Raw genomic sequence first — 15517 nt, forward strand, 5'->3', positions numbered from 1 at the left:
GTTCCAAAACTTAAGTTTCCTCAACTAACCCTACTCAACACACTTTTTTTTTGTTTTCCAAGAAATCACAAGGAGACTAGCCAGTCCCTCCCAACCCACTACATCTGTTCATAAATTTTGAAGTGATACCTTCAACTGCCTTTTTTTTTTCTTTCTGCAAATATTTCTCCACCATAAATATCGGCAAGAATACATATCTCAGCTTTCTGAAATATTTATCATTTCATTCCCTAAACTGAAAATATTAGGCAAATAAAAGTACAATGCCACATCACAAGCAAGGCAGACTGCTGACCTCCACTTTCTGTTTTGCTCATAACATGCCTCTGGGCTGAGCCGGTGAAGCAGAACAAAAAAGGGCAGCGCAGAGGCGCCACAGCAGCTGTAAAGGAACAAACTGCTAAATCTATCCACAGCCATACAGCACGGTTACTTAGCACACCACACCTAACCTGCAATCACTGCCACCTGAAGGGCAAAGACCTCAAACATCTTCATCCCTCGGCCCTAAGGAGCAGTGAAGGTACCCACCAGCCCCATGCAGATAGCAGACCCGTTACTTATGGAGGGTGGGGGGGTGGGATGGCCTGTCTCACTCTCATTTCTCACTCAGCACCTTCTACCCTTTCCTGCAGTCGCCACCGCCACCACTTTTTGTTAAGAGAAAGGTTTGCCGCTCACCCTCCAAGTCCTGCTGGCTTGAGGTAGGGAAAGTGACAGTACTTCTCTCACACTAGAAAGCAAACAGGGCCAGAGAAAAGCTTCATCTTACTAAAGAAAGAGTCAGATAAAACCACCACCACCACTACCCTCGCCCAGTGGCAGAGAGGTAGAAAGAATGGAGTTCCCTACCTCATCAGGTTACAAAGGTGAAACACAACGCTAACGCTACAGCAACAACGAAACCAAAATGGCAGCTATCCCCTGACAAAAGGAGGATAGCAGCTGCAACACATTACGTCTCCGGGAACCAACTGTGGCTAGGCTTACAGCTATGCAAAAGACTACAACTCCCTGCAGGCTCCGCGCGGCCCGGCTAATGGAGATGGGAGGGAAGGTGAAGGGCGGAGCTGATAAATAGTGACACAAAGGACTTGCTTCACATAAGATAGTGGTGGTCGTGTAGTGTGCATCAAGTAGATATGTATTTGTTTTTCCTGTTCTCGCTACTATAGCCTTGTGGCTCTTGTTAAGGGTAGGGATTGTGGAGCTACAGTGAGGAGGGAGCTTTAGCTTGTTTGCTTCGGCGCCAGCTGGTCTCTGGCAAGGGCGCGCGGGTGCTCCTCAGATCCTTCTGCTCCTTCAAGTAGCAGCACCAGGAGGAGGCGGTTGCTGCTGGGGGGTGAGGTTGTTTGGCTCTTTCCTATTCGGCTATGTCAGACAATCAGAGTTGTTATTCCTCTAGCTCCGAAGAGGACCCCGAGACCGAGCTTGGACTGCCTGTTGAGCTCTGTGGGGTGCTTAGCAAGGTAAGCTGCCTGTCCTTCTCTCTGTGACTTGTACCTGGTGGTCTCTCGCTTCTCTTTTCCATATTACGTTCTCTTTCCCCTGCAGTTGGCTGGGGGGTTGTCAACCCCGTTTGCTTGTCTCCTTACCGCACTGCTTCGGGCGACCAGGCTCTGAGGGGCCTGGTGGGGATGTGAGAGACGCCGGCATGGCTGAGGCAGTCGTCCCCTGATGGCGAGGAATCTGCTCTGGCGTCTGGCGCGAACCGCCCGCACCCCCTCCCTTAGCCGGGGGGCACTAGCACGTTCTCGATGGGCAGGGGGCTCGCGTGTTTACTCCTACATTTGTGCAGCGCGACCCCGCCCACCCCTGAGAAGTGGTGTGAGGAAGTACTTTCTCGGGAAAGAAGAGCCGCGGGTGCGACTTCAGCCCTGGCTGAGGGAGGTGTTGGCGCCCGGCCTTGGGAGTCCCTGCCGCCCCCTCCGTACCGACCTCGCTGTTTTTCTGACATGAGCCTCTACAGAGCGAAGCCCGCGAGGGGGGGCCGGGTGTGAGTGGAGAGAGCGTCTACCCCTCTCAGGCTCCTGGCCGAAGCTGGTGGAGGGCCCGCGTGAGGGTTGGGCCCGCGGCATCCCGATTCCTTGTTTGGGAGCTCCTGAAGATAGACGCAGCCCGTGGTCATTTCACAGGAGCAGGCCCCAGCACAAGAGCGACATAACTTGTAGTCCAAGTATCAAAACGGGGCAATAAAATGCTCCTGCAGCAAGAGATATGGGAGGTGGGGAGGAGTGAGAGGAAGCTTATTTTTCCCCTTTTAAAAATACTTTTTTCTTCTTTTATTATTGAAAATGACTTGCAAGTATGTGTTGGATGGTAGTGGGAAACTTTAAGAGTGCTTCAAACTTGAATATTGAATTGTTAAGTTTGGAAGCAGATTTTTTTTATAGGAAGTGCTTTCAAAATAATGTCGAAATAACCTTAGAATTAAGCACTGTGTTGTGAATTTCTTTCCTTTCTTACACAATAAGGTCAGGCACAAGGCAGTGTAGAAGGCACAGGTCATGTAATACTGAGATCCATTAACAGCCCTGGATGCTGAGAAAACAGCTGTAATGGTGCTAGCACTCTGCATTTTGCGATGGTCTCTGCAAACTTTCCAGTCATGAAAATGTTGGGTTTTTTTTGTTTGTTTGTTTTTTTTTTTTTTTTTTTTTAATGAATCGATGACTTGTTCCTAGGAGATATCCCTTTCATTCCATGTGTGGCTATGGAGTGCCTAGAAAAATCTGAATAACAAAAAGATGATTGTATGTCTGCTGATTAGCAAGTATCATCTATAGAAAATATTAGATTGATAAAGAATTGATTGCTCTAGGCACTGTAGTAGTTACATACTGTACTGGTGGGATAATGGCATATTTTTATTTATATGAAGAGAGCTAGATACTTCAGTAAAATCATTTTTGTAGAAATTAACTTCTTATATCAAGTTAATTTCATGTTTTGCTTAAGCTTAGCTTTTGGTCTAACTCCAGATTTTAAATCAAATAAATAAACTCACCTTAGTGATTAATAATTCCCTATTTACACCACACACCCCTACCCCCATTTGTCATCAGTATGCTTATTACCTTTATTTTAAGTGGTCTTGGCAATGCAGTTGCAGTTAAGGTGTCTGTTATTTTATTGTTCATTTAAAACAACTGTTTTTTTTTTTGTACCTCCAGGAGTTCGTAAACTGACTTAAGAGCTCTGGACAGAAGAGGGATTAAAGTTCTGAGTTGGGAAGAACTTTCATAGGAGTTAGTGTGGGTGTTTGTGTATGGGTTTTTTTGGTGCTTAAAGCCTGAGAAACGTAAGCCAAACTATTTTTATTGTTGCTTTTCTATTAGCTGATCTTTGAATTTTTTATTTTACCTTTTTTACAGTGGACCAACTACATTCATGGGTGGCAGGATCGTTGGGTAGTTCTGAAAAGCAGCACACTTAGTTATTACAAGTCTGAAGATGAAACGGAGTATGGCTGCAGAGGCTCTATCTGTCTGAGCAAGGCTGTGATCACGGTAAAGAGCTATATCAGTGTTATCTTTGCATGTTTTGGAGTGTTACATATTTGTAGGCTAATGTCTGGTGAAAGCAAATATGGGTATGGCAAATTCTGTCAGGTTGCTTAATATTAAGTTAATGATCTTAGTGCAACACTGTGGAGCAGGGCAAGGAGTTAAGAAAAGCTGTTCTCATTTGAGACTGCAGTAAGCAGCTTTTCATGTCTGTTATCTTAGAGGTTTCTGTGGGTGGGGATATAGTTTGCTTTTGGAGGAGGCAGAGTTTTCCCAGGAAGGCAGCATTCATCACAGTCCTTAAACTTCCTGCTAGGAAGAGGGTAGTTATTTCTTTGTACCTTCTGTTACAAAAATTTCATCTTAGCCATGATCTGATTCAATTATTTTATTACAATTGATTAATACTGAGAGGCAATAAGCAAGCAGCGCTGGGTGCGCCGGGGAGTCTCCGCTCCACCAGAGACGCATACCGGGGTCTTTGGTGTCTAGTCTCTTATACTTCTTGGTCCGAGGTCTCAGCCAATCCCTTCTTCTGTAGCTGGATGCGTATGTGGCCCCTTTCCATTATTCTTTTCTTGTTGCTGGGGTCTTTCTCAGGTGAAGACATTGCTGAACTTCTTGGACATACATTAAGAGGGAGATGTCTTTCACATGCAATTAACCACCATCTTAGTCCCATAAATTCCATTCCTTATCTGGTTACTTATCCTGTAACAGGATGTATCTATCTCTTAGTTAAGTAACCCCCTTAAAGCATTCAAGCAGTTAATCAAAGCACTCTTTAAACAACAAAGAGGTTCCAAGCAGTTAAACAAAGCACCCTTAGAAAAACTAAGCGGTTGAGTAAGAGGGATTATTCCTTGGTTTCTTCTTCTCTTTCATCATTGTATTGACAGGAACATTTATCATAGTCATTCCTATACATCACACACGCAAGTTACAATGGTCACAAGGGGTTCCGATTCCACATAAAGTGCAATGGTGGCAAGAACTCCTAAGTTGCTGACATGAATCATTTCTGTATGCCTCACATAATGGATACCGGAGAAGCATCATTTGCTTTTTTCTCCTGGTGACTCAGTTTTCTGTCTTAATACCCACCAAGGTGACAACATGTATGCTTACATTTCCAGTATCTCCTGTCCTGGAGGCATTAAACCTGAGTTATGGATTTTAATAAAGTTTCCATGCCATTTCATGTCTTTGATGAAAGTTTAGCTGGTATTTCCAGTGCACATTTGTTATGTTTAAGTTTTGCTATTGCAAAGTATTTTTTTTTTCTCATTGTGAAGTTAGGAATAGCAGGTCAGAGGTGTGTTTGCATGTAGACCAATATAGCATGACTTCATATTACATATTAATTCCACATTGTTAAGAGGAAAATAACTGGATAAAATATTCATTAACAAATTGCATAGTATAAGACTATAGGATAGTTAATTGCCCACAGAAAATTACTAAATTTATTTTTATATGATCACTCCTTCATCTGAATGTCTCTACTGGCTGTGCATATTTACCAGGCTCATTCATGAGAACTGTGGGTTTCAAGTTTAAAAGTAACACATACAATATATGCTTGTTCTTTTGCTATGTGACTCCATTTTGCCCAAGAGTTCTGGCCATTTTCAACTTGTTTTCTAATCTTGTGTCTTTAGCAAACTTTGCGAACTCATACAGTTATATCCATATAGCAACACCTATGATTTGCGAAAGCCAATACATTTATGTGTTTATCACAATTCCCCCCTCTTTCTTTTTCTTTATTTATTTGGCTTGAGACATAATTTCCATTTCTGGCTTTTCTCATTTGTTAATTTTTTTTCAAAGATTAGTTTTGCCTCCTCAAAGGGATCATCACGAGACCGAATTTTTAACATTCTAATTTTTGATTCTGTTCCCTCAGGAGTAATTATTTCAAATCGTAATTGCTCTATGGTCTTGCGGACCATTCTACTCATCAGGGTAACGACACAAGGTACAACGAATAAAACAATTATTAACAAAGCAAAACCCAGCGGGATTCCTCTTAACCCTCCAAAGTTCCACCAGTTATCGTTCCACCATTTTTCCATATCCAAGTTAAACCCTTTCCAGGTTTTAACAGAACCATATACAACCTTTTTCATTTCAGCTTTTCCTTTGTCATCTATCTGTAAACAACAGTTGGATAGATTGAATTTCCCACACACACCCCCTTCCTGGGCTAAAAGGTAATCCAGGGCTAAGCGATTTTGATATACCGCTGTATGAATTTTGCTATTCTGTTTGGCTAATATGGTTAATGCATCACCAATTTTGTTAGTCACAATTTCCAGGACTGCTTGCAACTTAATTATGCGATTTAACATATATATAGGTGTCTGGTATCCCCAGGATCCATCCTCGGCCCAGGAGGCAGGATCGTAACATGCAATAATTCGCTCCAGGGGCCACTGATCATCTTTCAAGTTTCCAGTGTGTAGGTCCCTTTTTACCCGGGATATTTCAGATACATCAGAATAGACTGGCACCCCTAATCGTTCCCCCCTATGTATTGGTAATAAAAGGAAACTTGACCGGATGGTTCCCAAAACACATGTTCAGGTTCAATTCCTGGGTAATTCAGAGTATGCATATTTACCACAGATCCAATATAGTCCTTCTGGAGCTTCCCACTTATCCCCAGGATTCTTACTTAAAATCCAGTTTTTCCCTCCATCTGAGAAAATGAACATGGGCCGGCAGTGTGTGCTCGCAGCCCAGAAAGCCAACCGTATCCTGGGCTGCATCAAAAGGAGCGTGACCAGCAGGTCGAAGGAGGTGATCCTGCCCCTCTACTCTGCTCTTGTGAGACCTCACCTGGAGTATTGTGTGCAGTTCTGGGGTCCTCAACATAAAAAGGACATGGAACTGCTGGAACAAGTCCAGAGGCGGGCCACGAGGATGATCGGGGACTGGAGCACCTCCCGTATGAAGATAGGCTGAGGAAGTTGGGTCTGTTCAGCCTGGAGAAGAGAAGGCTGCGTGGAGACCTCATAGCAGCCTTCCAGTACCTGAAGGGGGCCTATAGGGATGCTGTGGGGCGGGTCCCTTCGTCAGGGACTGTAGTGACAGGACAAGGGGTAATGGGTTAAAACTTAAACAGGGGAAGTTTAGATTGGATATAAGGAGGAAGTTCTTTCCTGTTAGGGTGGTGAGGCACTGGAATCGGTTGCCCAGGGGGGTTGTGAGTGCTTCATCCCTGGCAGTGTTCAAGGCCAGGTTGGATGAAGCCTTGTGTGGGATGGTTTAGTGTGAGGTGTCCCTGGCTATGGCAGGGGGGTTGGAACGTGATGATCTTAAGGTCCTTTCCATCCCTAACTATTCTATGAATATATGAAGGATGGCCCCAAGTTGTCCATTTTCTTACTGTTTCATTCCAAATTCTACTGTTTTCACAAGTTAAATCCCCCACTGGCTTTTTCCTTTGTCTCCCAGGGGGCTTTTGCCAACAGTTTTGGCCAATGATACTTGTCTGTAGTGCCCATTGTTTCTCTCTCTGGACTTTGCTTGAGTTCCATATTTTGTCAGTAATATTAATTTCCTTCGACCTCCAAGGCCATTGTTCCCCTATATTGGTACCTCCTCAAGCATAACAATTACTTATATTGAGTACTTTTGCTATGTTTTCTGCCAAGTTCACAAACAAATTTCTGGCAATTGTGGGAATTCCATATTTGGCCCCAGTTTCCATTTCATGATAGAAAGAATGGAACAGTAGTTCCTCCTCTTTGTCTGAGTGTACAACTTCTTGCGTCTTAATATAGATTAGAGTTCCTGGGTCTGACCCAGTGCTGTCAATCTGCAGGCCGAAAGTGTGTTCGGCCATTTTCCAATCCTCATTCCAGGTTCTGGGTTTATTTATGATTAAGTTCAGTGGGTTACACTGGTTTCTCCTGCACTCGTTTGGGGCTGTCAGCCTCTCTAGCTTAACTACCCAATGTCCTTGCTCCTGTAGTCTCTGGGTATACTTTCTTGTGGTATAATCTGTAGACCATATAACACAGGTCCAAGAAGTACAATGATTCCTGTTCCTTGTACAATAAGAACTTGCCATTTTAGATTTGTATCTCCAAGAGGAGCACATATATTTTTAGTCACGGGAGTAGGTTCGCACCCATTCCATACTTCCACATCCCCTTGCCCACTTGCCACTGTCTATTGCTTCACAAGCGTCAAAGGTTATGCTTGCTGGGCTATTTATATTGGTAATTTCAGTTTACCCTACTACTATTCCACCTTTCCCCAGGGACCGCACTTCCAACCACCATTCCTTTACTTTCGCTTTAGGATCATAGCATATTATCTTGCCTTTAACATTACATCCAGCGTACTCTGTATTGTTATGGGTACACATCTCGAGTGGGGTTCCACTGCATCGATAATGGATGTGATAGATTAAAGTTTGCGTGGTCAAATGCCCGAATTGGTCTTTATACATTCTGTGCAATCGGAGGAGGCTCGTACTCATGATGGGGAAAAGAGCCATAAGATGATCAGAGGTCCAGTATGACATATACCTACACTCCTCCGGCCTGTGGGGTTGCTGCCCACAGCCAAGGTATGTTTATGCTTCTCGGTGGCAGGCATAGAGGCCAACCTGGGCTTGTCCTCGGCCATCTTATTTTCTTCTATTCAATTTTCATGCAGACTTTATTCGCAGACCCTTATAGTGGATTCCCACTTATCTTCAGTTACCTCTCACTCCGATGGTGCCAGTAACTCCCAGCCACAGAGTAGAGTAAGAGCATCAGCGTCCCGTATTGGCTGTCTATATTCAATCCAGGGTGAATTTTTACGACACGACATACAATGCAGGTGTCTATTATGGGAGCTGCAATATCACTGCTGTTTACAAGTCTTACACTGACAGAACACCCAACTAGTGTGTCATGTATTGGGGTGTCTTAGACATGAGATATATATATATATATACCTTGGTGAAGGCTCTCGTTCCTCTATTACAGGATCACAAACCAGAGCCAGTTCCCCATGTCTATCTGAATAATATAATCCAGATCCCCCAAAGTGGGGAGTATTACTTCCCCAGGAAGAGAACCAGAGTTTACTCAAAGTATCCCACAAGGGAATTTGAAACCAGTCATATAAGCTCACCCTTAACCTTTTGTCTCCCTGTATTTGTGAGTTATTACCTATATATTACTACACAGTCCTCTTCCTGAGAGTCAGTTTGGTGTCACGTAGCGTAGATATTACAGTCCACTCCATAGGTTCTTCCACAGGTCCTTTAATCCTGCTGGCATGGGTCCATCCTCTTTCTCTGGTCTGGACCGCAGCTTCCATTGTCAGCAATACCTGAAAGGGACCTTCCTATTGTGGAGTTCAAGATTGCTCTCTCCAGGTCTTAATCAATACCCACTCCCTGGGATTAATGTTATGAATTTTAAAGTCTAAAGGCATCGTCTGGGGAATCTATCATTTTGATCTTAAATGTTCCATAGTCTGAACTATTGTGGTGATATATCTTCTGATACTTGCCTCTCCTCCTTCTTAAGTAGTGGTCTCCTTTTGGGTTGTCATAAAAGGTAATCCAAACATCATTTCATAAGGAGATATCCCTAAATCCGATCTGGGTTGTGTTCGAACTTGTAACAATGCTAAAGGCAAGCACATTACCCAGGACATTTGGGTCTCAATCATTTGTTTAGTTAATATTTGTTTCAAGGTTTGATTAATTTTTTCCACTCCTCCTGAGCTTTGAGGATGACATGGGGTGTGCAATTCCCGTTTTATCCCCAAGGCTTGGGTTATTTGTACAATTTTTGATGTAAAATGTGTTCCCGTATCTGAGTCAATTCTGCTAATCATCCCATATCGAGGGATAATTAGTTCCAGAAGAGTTTTTGATACTGTATTTGCTGTAGCCCTGACAGCTGGAACTGCTTCCACCCAATGAGTTAAGTGATCTACTATTACTAATAGGGACTTCCACCTCTGCACAGGAGGGAGTTCAGTGAAATCTATTTGGATGGTTTGAAAGGGCTGCATCACTAATTCACGTCCCCCGGAGGTAGTTTTTCTTATAACCTTTTTATTCACTCTTTGGCAAGTCATGCATTTATCAGTTGTTTCGCTAACCCAAAAATTCCAGTACATCCATACTCCCTTAAAAAGTGGTTGCACAGGGTCTGTGTGCCCCAGTGAGTCTTTTGGTGTATGTTTTCTAATATCTGTCTGGTCAGTGGTTTATTAAGAAGTTGCCTCCCATCAGGGAGTTTCCATTTCCCATGTCGATCTTTTTTCCTCGTATTTTACTCAACTCTCTCTCTCTCTTCCAACTCACTGAATTTTGGAATCTTCAATTCCTCTTCCTCAGGTAACAGAACCAATGTGACTCTCTCAATTCTTTTTTCAGCTGCATCTCTAGCTTCTTGGTCTGCTAGATTATTTCCCCTTATTTCAGGTGTCATTCCTCTCTGATGTCCCCTAACATGCACTACAGCTATTTCTTCAGGTAATTTTAATGCTTCCAAGACTTCCAGGATAAGCCCTCCATGAATCACCCCCTTCCTTTTTGAACTTAAAAGTCCCCATTCTTCCCAAATTTTCCCAAAAGTGTGCACTACACCAAATGCATATTTTGAGTTATTATAAATAGTTCCCTTCCTATGTGCTAGGTATTCTGAGGCTTTTTTTAGAGCATATAGCTCACATGTTTGAGCAGACCAATTTGAGGGTAGTTTCCCTTTTTCAATGGCTTGCATCTTTTCTCATTAAGTAGCGCATACCCTGACATCCTTTTTCTCTGTAGACATCTAGAAGATCCATCCACATATATTCTTTCACCTTCCGGGAGGGCCTGTTCCATTAAATACTCCTGAATCTTGGTCTGGTATTGTATAACTTCTAAACAGTTGTGGGTTAAACCTTCTTTTTGCTCCCCATATAAGAAATGAGCAGGGTTTAGGCTTTTGTCCACCATTAATGTTAAATCATCGTTATTAATTAATATCACTTCATACAAATAAAAGGGTTTGTCCAGTGAGGGATCAGCAAGCCCTCAGTCCTGTCTGTCATCATCTGTTCCCACTTGTCCGCCTGCCCCAGCACTCATCCCACACTCAAACACAGGAGCTGCGCAATCTCCCCTCCTTTCCCCCTTGGTTCCCCCCCCCTTTTTTCTCACAGTTGCTCACCCTGCTCTGCAGGGGCTACAGATGACTGCCTCTGCAACAGCACTTCTGGTTTAACCCTTTCTTAACTCTGAATGTGGATCTGCTGCTTGTTGCCAGTGACAGCAATCTCTTCCTCCTTATCAATATCAGATAGGATAGAGGCAGAGTGTGCTCCTCTCGGAGGTACCTGTGATACATAATTTTCCAACCTATCTTCCTGATTACTCTGGGTTTCGGGTTTTTTTGTTTGTTTGGTTTTTTGGTTTAGTTTTTTTTTTGTTCTTTTATAACTTTAAACATCTTTCCCCAGTATCACAGGCTAAACATCTCTCCAGCTTAGCTTTCTGTTTTTCCCTGTCCTTTTCCAAAGTCAAAATTAAGGGATCTGGCTGAGCTGTATTTATTTCGTATTCCGTCTGTCACACCAGGTGGCTTCTTAAAGTGAAAAACATATCTGCATACATCACTTCATCCCATTTTCCTTGTCGCTTTAAGAACAACATCAATTGTAGCAATGTGTTATAGTTCAAAAGTTCCGTTGAAGGGCCACTTTTACCCATCTTCCAATTTATATAAAGGCCACCATCGATTACAATATTTGATCAGGATTTTCTTATTCACTCTTCCTCCTGGTGGCACCCCTATATCATTCCAGTGAGCTAAAATGCAACCTAACAGGCTCTTTCTGAGAATTCCCCCACTCTGTTGTCCTTCCAGACATAAAAAAGTTGATTTTTAGATAAGAGGGCTTCTTTGCAATGGATTAAACCAAGCTAACTTTAAAGTTTGCATAGCATGTTAGCAAGCTGATATTAATTTCTGCTTAGTGTGCTTCTGCTTTCATGGGTGCATTGGGCTTCTAATGCAGCCAAGGTTTGAAAAACCTTAGGTAATTTTTTTTTTTAATGAGAAAAAGCAATATTCATTGCATTTTGAAAAGCAAATATCCTAATATAAGATCTGAAGTAAAAAAACTTGGGTAGCAGCAAAAGATGTAAAAACACTTAACAGGCTTTCATATTTTTAAGCCTATTTTCTTGATAAGATTTTTCTGTACATGTAAATGACATTATGAGAGAGTTTTTTAATCTAGTAATAAACAAATTTTAGAATGATTAGATATCCCATGTTTTGTGACCTAAAAGGATCAATCACCATTTTGGTTGACATGAAGTGGTCTCGCTTATTTGTTTGCAATAATGCTTTCATGGAATCAACTAGGTTGGAAAAGAACTCCAAGATCATAAAGTCCAACCTTTACCCCAGGACTGTCAAGTCCACCACTAAACCATGTCACCAAATGCCTCATCTACACAGTCTTTAAGTGCTTTCAGGGATGGTGATTCCACCACTGCCTTGGGCATCCTGTTTCAATGCCTGATTACCATTTCAGTGAGGAAATCTTTCCTAATATCCAGTCTAAACCTACCCGGCACAGCTTCAGGCCATTACTCCATATCCTGTTACTCTACCTGGGAAAAGACATCAGCCACTTCCTTGCTTCATCCTCCTTTCAGGTAGTTGTAGTGATATGCGGATAGACTCCACAACTCGTTAAAGTTGTAAAGTAGGTATGCTTTATTCAGCACTGAGGCACATGGGGAATAGCTCCTCCAAAGGCATAGAATCATAGAATAGTTAGGGTTGGAAAGGACCTCAAGATCATCTAGTTCCAACCCCCCTGCCATAGCCAGGGACACCTCACACTAAACCATCCCACACAAGGCTTCATCCAACCTGGCCTTGAACACTGCCAGGGATGGAGCACTCACAGCGCCCCTGGGCAACCGATTCTAGTGCCTCACCACCCTAACAGGAAAGAATTTCCTCCTTATATCCAATCTAAACTTCCCCTGTTTAAGTTTTAACCCGTTACCCCTTGTCCTGTCACCACAGTCCCTGACGAAGAGATCCTCCCCAGCATCCCTATAGGCCCCCTTCAGGTACTGGAAGGCTGCTATGAGGTCTCCGCACAGCCTTCTCTTCTCCAGGCTGAACAGCCCCAACTTCCTCAACCTATCTTCATATGGGAGGTGCTCCAGTCCCCTGATCATCCTCATGGCCCTCCTCTGGATACCATACCTTCCAGTTGGTGACCGTCAGCCCAGTTGTCCCAGCATTGTAGCATGCAGCTGATGTGCTCCTCTGGAAGATGACTGAAATATTTTTGTATATTCTGCAGCTCAGTTGAGGTCAGGATAACTTAATCATAAGTTACCTCTTCTTCCTGCGATTCCTGTACTAATTCCTCTCGTTCAGATGTCACTGAGTCTTTGTCTTCCTTTTACTGCATGAGTTGCCCTTCATTGCTGTCATGGGCTCAGCTGTAAGAGTTATTTTTCTCCTTTTTAGTAGCTGGTGCAGTGCTGTGTTTTCGACTTTAGTCTGAGAATTTCAGCCCAGGGTTATCAAGTTCCACAATCCCATCACCCTATGCCTGTAAAACAGTTTTTAAAATGCCATCTCTAAGGATGTGTTTTACAGCAGGAGTAACAAATTGCAGTATTTTCACCTCAAAACCACTCCGTGCTTAACTTTTTTATTTGGTTTTGTGTGTGTGGTTTTGATTTTTTTTTTGTTGGTTTTTTTTCCTCACTAAACTGCAGATAAGTATCCTGTTTTTGAAACTTAATTTTGTTGTCTGAATGCTACCTCTGTATAAAAATTAATGCAAAATACCAGGGTATAAATGGACTAATATTTGAGTTGAGACTAACGGTTTTCAGAGAGGACCATTATCAAAACACAGCACTTAAAATTTAAAGGCATTTACTGCTTATTGTAAGGATTGTGAAAAGATGAAAATTCCCAATTATGTAAAATATTTATATAACCAATTGTCCTGGTTTTGGCTGGGATAGAGTTAATTTTCTTCATAACAGCTGGTGCAGTGCTGTGTTTTGGCTTTTGTCTGAGAGCACCGATGATAAAACACCGATGTTTTAGTTGTTGCTAAATAGTGCTTACCCTGATCAATGACTTTTCAGTCTCATCCTCTGCAGTGAGGAGAGGCACGGGAAGTAGGGAGGAGGGAGCAGACACAGGGCACCTGACCCCTACTCCACTGCAGTCTTCCCACAGGCTCACAGCCTGCCTCAGGCATTCACCTTCTCTGGTGTGGTGTCCTCTATGGGCCTCAGGTGGGTATCTGATCCACTGTGGACCTCCGTGGGATGCAGGGGGACAGCCTGCCTCACTATGGTCTTCACCATGAATTGCAGGGGAATCTCTGCTCTGGTGCCTGAAGCACCTTCTTTCCCTCCTTCACTGACTTTGTTGTCTGAAGAGTTTTTCTCTTACATATTCTCACTCCTCTCTGGCTGCTGCTGTTCTTGCATAATAGCTTTTCCCTCTTAAATATGTTATCACAGAGGTGCTACCACTTTCACCAATTTGCTCAGCCTTGGCCAGCAGTGGGTCTGTCTTGGAGCTGTCTGGCATTGATTCTGTCAGACATGGGGGAAGCTTCTAGCAGCTTCCCACAGAAGCTACCCCTGTAGCTTGCCTGCTGCCAAAGCCTTCCCATGCAAACTCAATACAAGTTCTATTAGAGGAAATAAAACAGGTAGTACATAATATTTACTTTCATTGTAAAATGACTCTTTTATGAATATAGTTCTCTTATGAGGTCTTATGGCTGTGATAATTCAGCCCACAGAAAAGTAAATCAGGTGTTCTAGTAGGATGAATGTGAAAATTAGCATTAGAAGTTTCATGGAATATGGCTGAAATATGACTGGAACTTAAAAACTCAAGAATATAGTGAAATATCAAGAATTATTCAGCAGCTGAACAGGTTTGCACATTTAGCTGTGGGCAAAGTCAATGTGCAGCCATACTAAATTTTTCTTACTCTTTTGTTAAAAGAATGACTTTTTGCCATAACAGAAAAACCTTAATGAAAACTGGTATATCAAAGCTTTAGGGATACATAGAATCATAGAATAGTTAGTGTTGGAAAGAACCTTAAGGTCATCTACTTCCAACCCCCCTGCCATGGGCAGGGACACCTCACACTAAACCATGTCATCCAAGGCTCTGTCCAACCTGGCGTTGAACACTGCCGGGGATTGAGCATTCACAACATTCTTGGGCAACCCATTCCAGTGCCTCACCACCCTTATAGTAAAGAATTTCTTCCTTCTATCCAATCTAAACTTCCCCTGTTTAAGTTTTAACCCATTACCCCTTGTCCTGTCACTGCAGTCCTTAATGAATAGTCCCTCCCTAGCATCCTTATATAGTCCCCCTTCAGATACTAGAAGGCTGCTATGAGGTCTCCACACAGTTTTGTACTGCTTAATTGGGCAAGGATGTTTGTATTCACTCAGTCTGTATATGTTATTATAGTGTATAACAATGGTGTACTGTAAGCTGCAGTTATCCTTATAGCAGTATATAGTATTGTTTTGTTAATAACCGTGAACCAGTGGAAATCAACATTGATAGCAATAACCTAGATTTCTCTTTCCTGCTTTGAAATTTTATTTTTAAAAATGTATATATTGCTAGCTGTGTCCACTATTTGTTTTGCTAAAGGAAATGTCATACTTTAGAATTATGAAAGCTTGGTCAGTGCTTGTGTGGAACTTTTTTGTGACAATTTTGTTTCATAAGAATGTGCTAAACAGTCATTTCTGTTTCAGAAGACTGGTACTTTTCATTATAGAATACTTAGGGTTGGAAAAGACCTTAAGATCATCTACTTCCAGCCCCCCTGCCATGGGCAGGGACACCTCACGCTAGACCATGTCACCCAAGGCTCTGTCCAACCTGGCCTTGAACACTGCCAGGGATGGAGCATTCACAACTTCCCTGGGCAACTCATTCCAGTGCCTCACCACCCTCACA

At 42.8% G+C, this 15517-nt stretch overlaps 1 protein-coding gene across 14 annotated transcripts in view; it reads left to right on the forward strand.

The window, feature by feature from the left end:
* The first annotated feature begins 1094 nt into the window (after positions 1-1094).
* LOC136004218 (ceramide transfer protein-like) overlaps positions 1095-15517 on the forward strand; it is a 121507-nt gene continuing 107084 nt past the window's right edge. For 6 of the 14 annotated variants that reach the window (XR_010608294.1, XR_010608293.1, XR_010608292.1 and 3 more), the window contains exons 1-2: positions 1682-1994; positions 3375-3509. Coding sequence is in view for 6 of the 14 variants with exons in the window: in XM_065660515.1 (XP_065516587.1) it covers positions 1758-1994; positions 3375-3509 (372 nt within the window). In the remaining 8 variants the exon portion in view is untranslated. Of the gene's footprint in view, positions 1470-1681; positions 1995-3374; positions 3510-15517 lie in introns of those variants that run through there. The other 8 variants (XR_010608290.1, XR_010608297.1, XM_065660515.1 and 5 more) reach the window with 3 other exon arrangements.

Source organism: Lathamus discolor, chromosome W (genome assembly GCF_037157495.1).
Source record: "Lathamus discolor isolate bLatDis1 chromosome W, bLatDis1.hap1, whole genome shotgun sequence".
In the NCBI taxonomy this organism is placed as follows: Eukaryota; Metazoa; Chordata; class Aves; order Psittaciformes; family Psittacidae; genus Lathamus; species Lathamus discolor.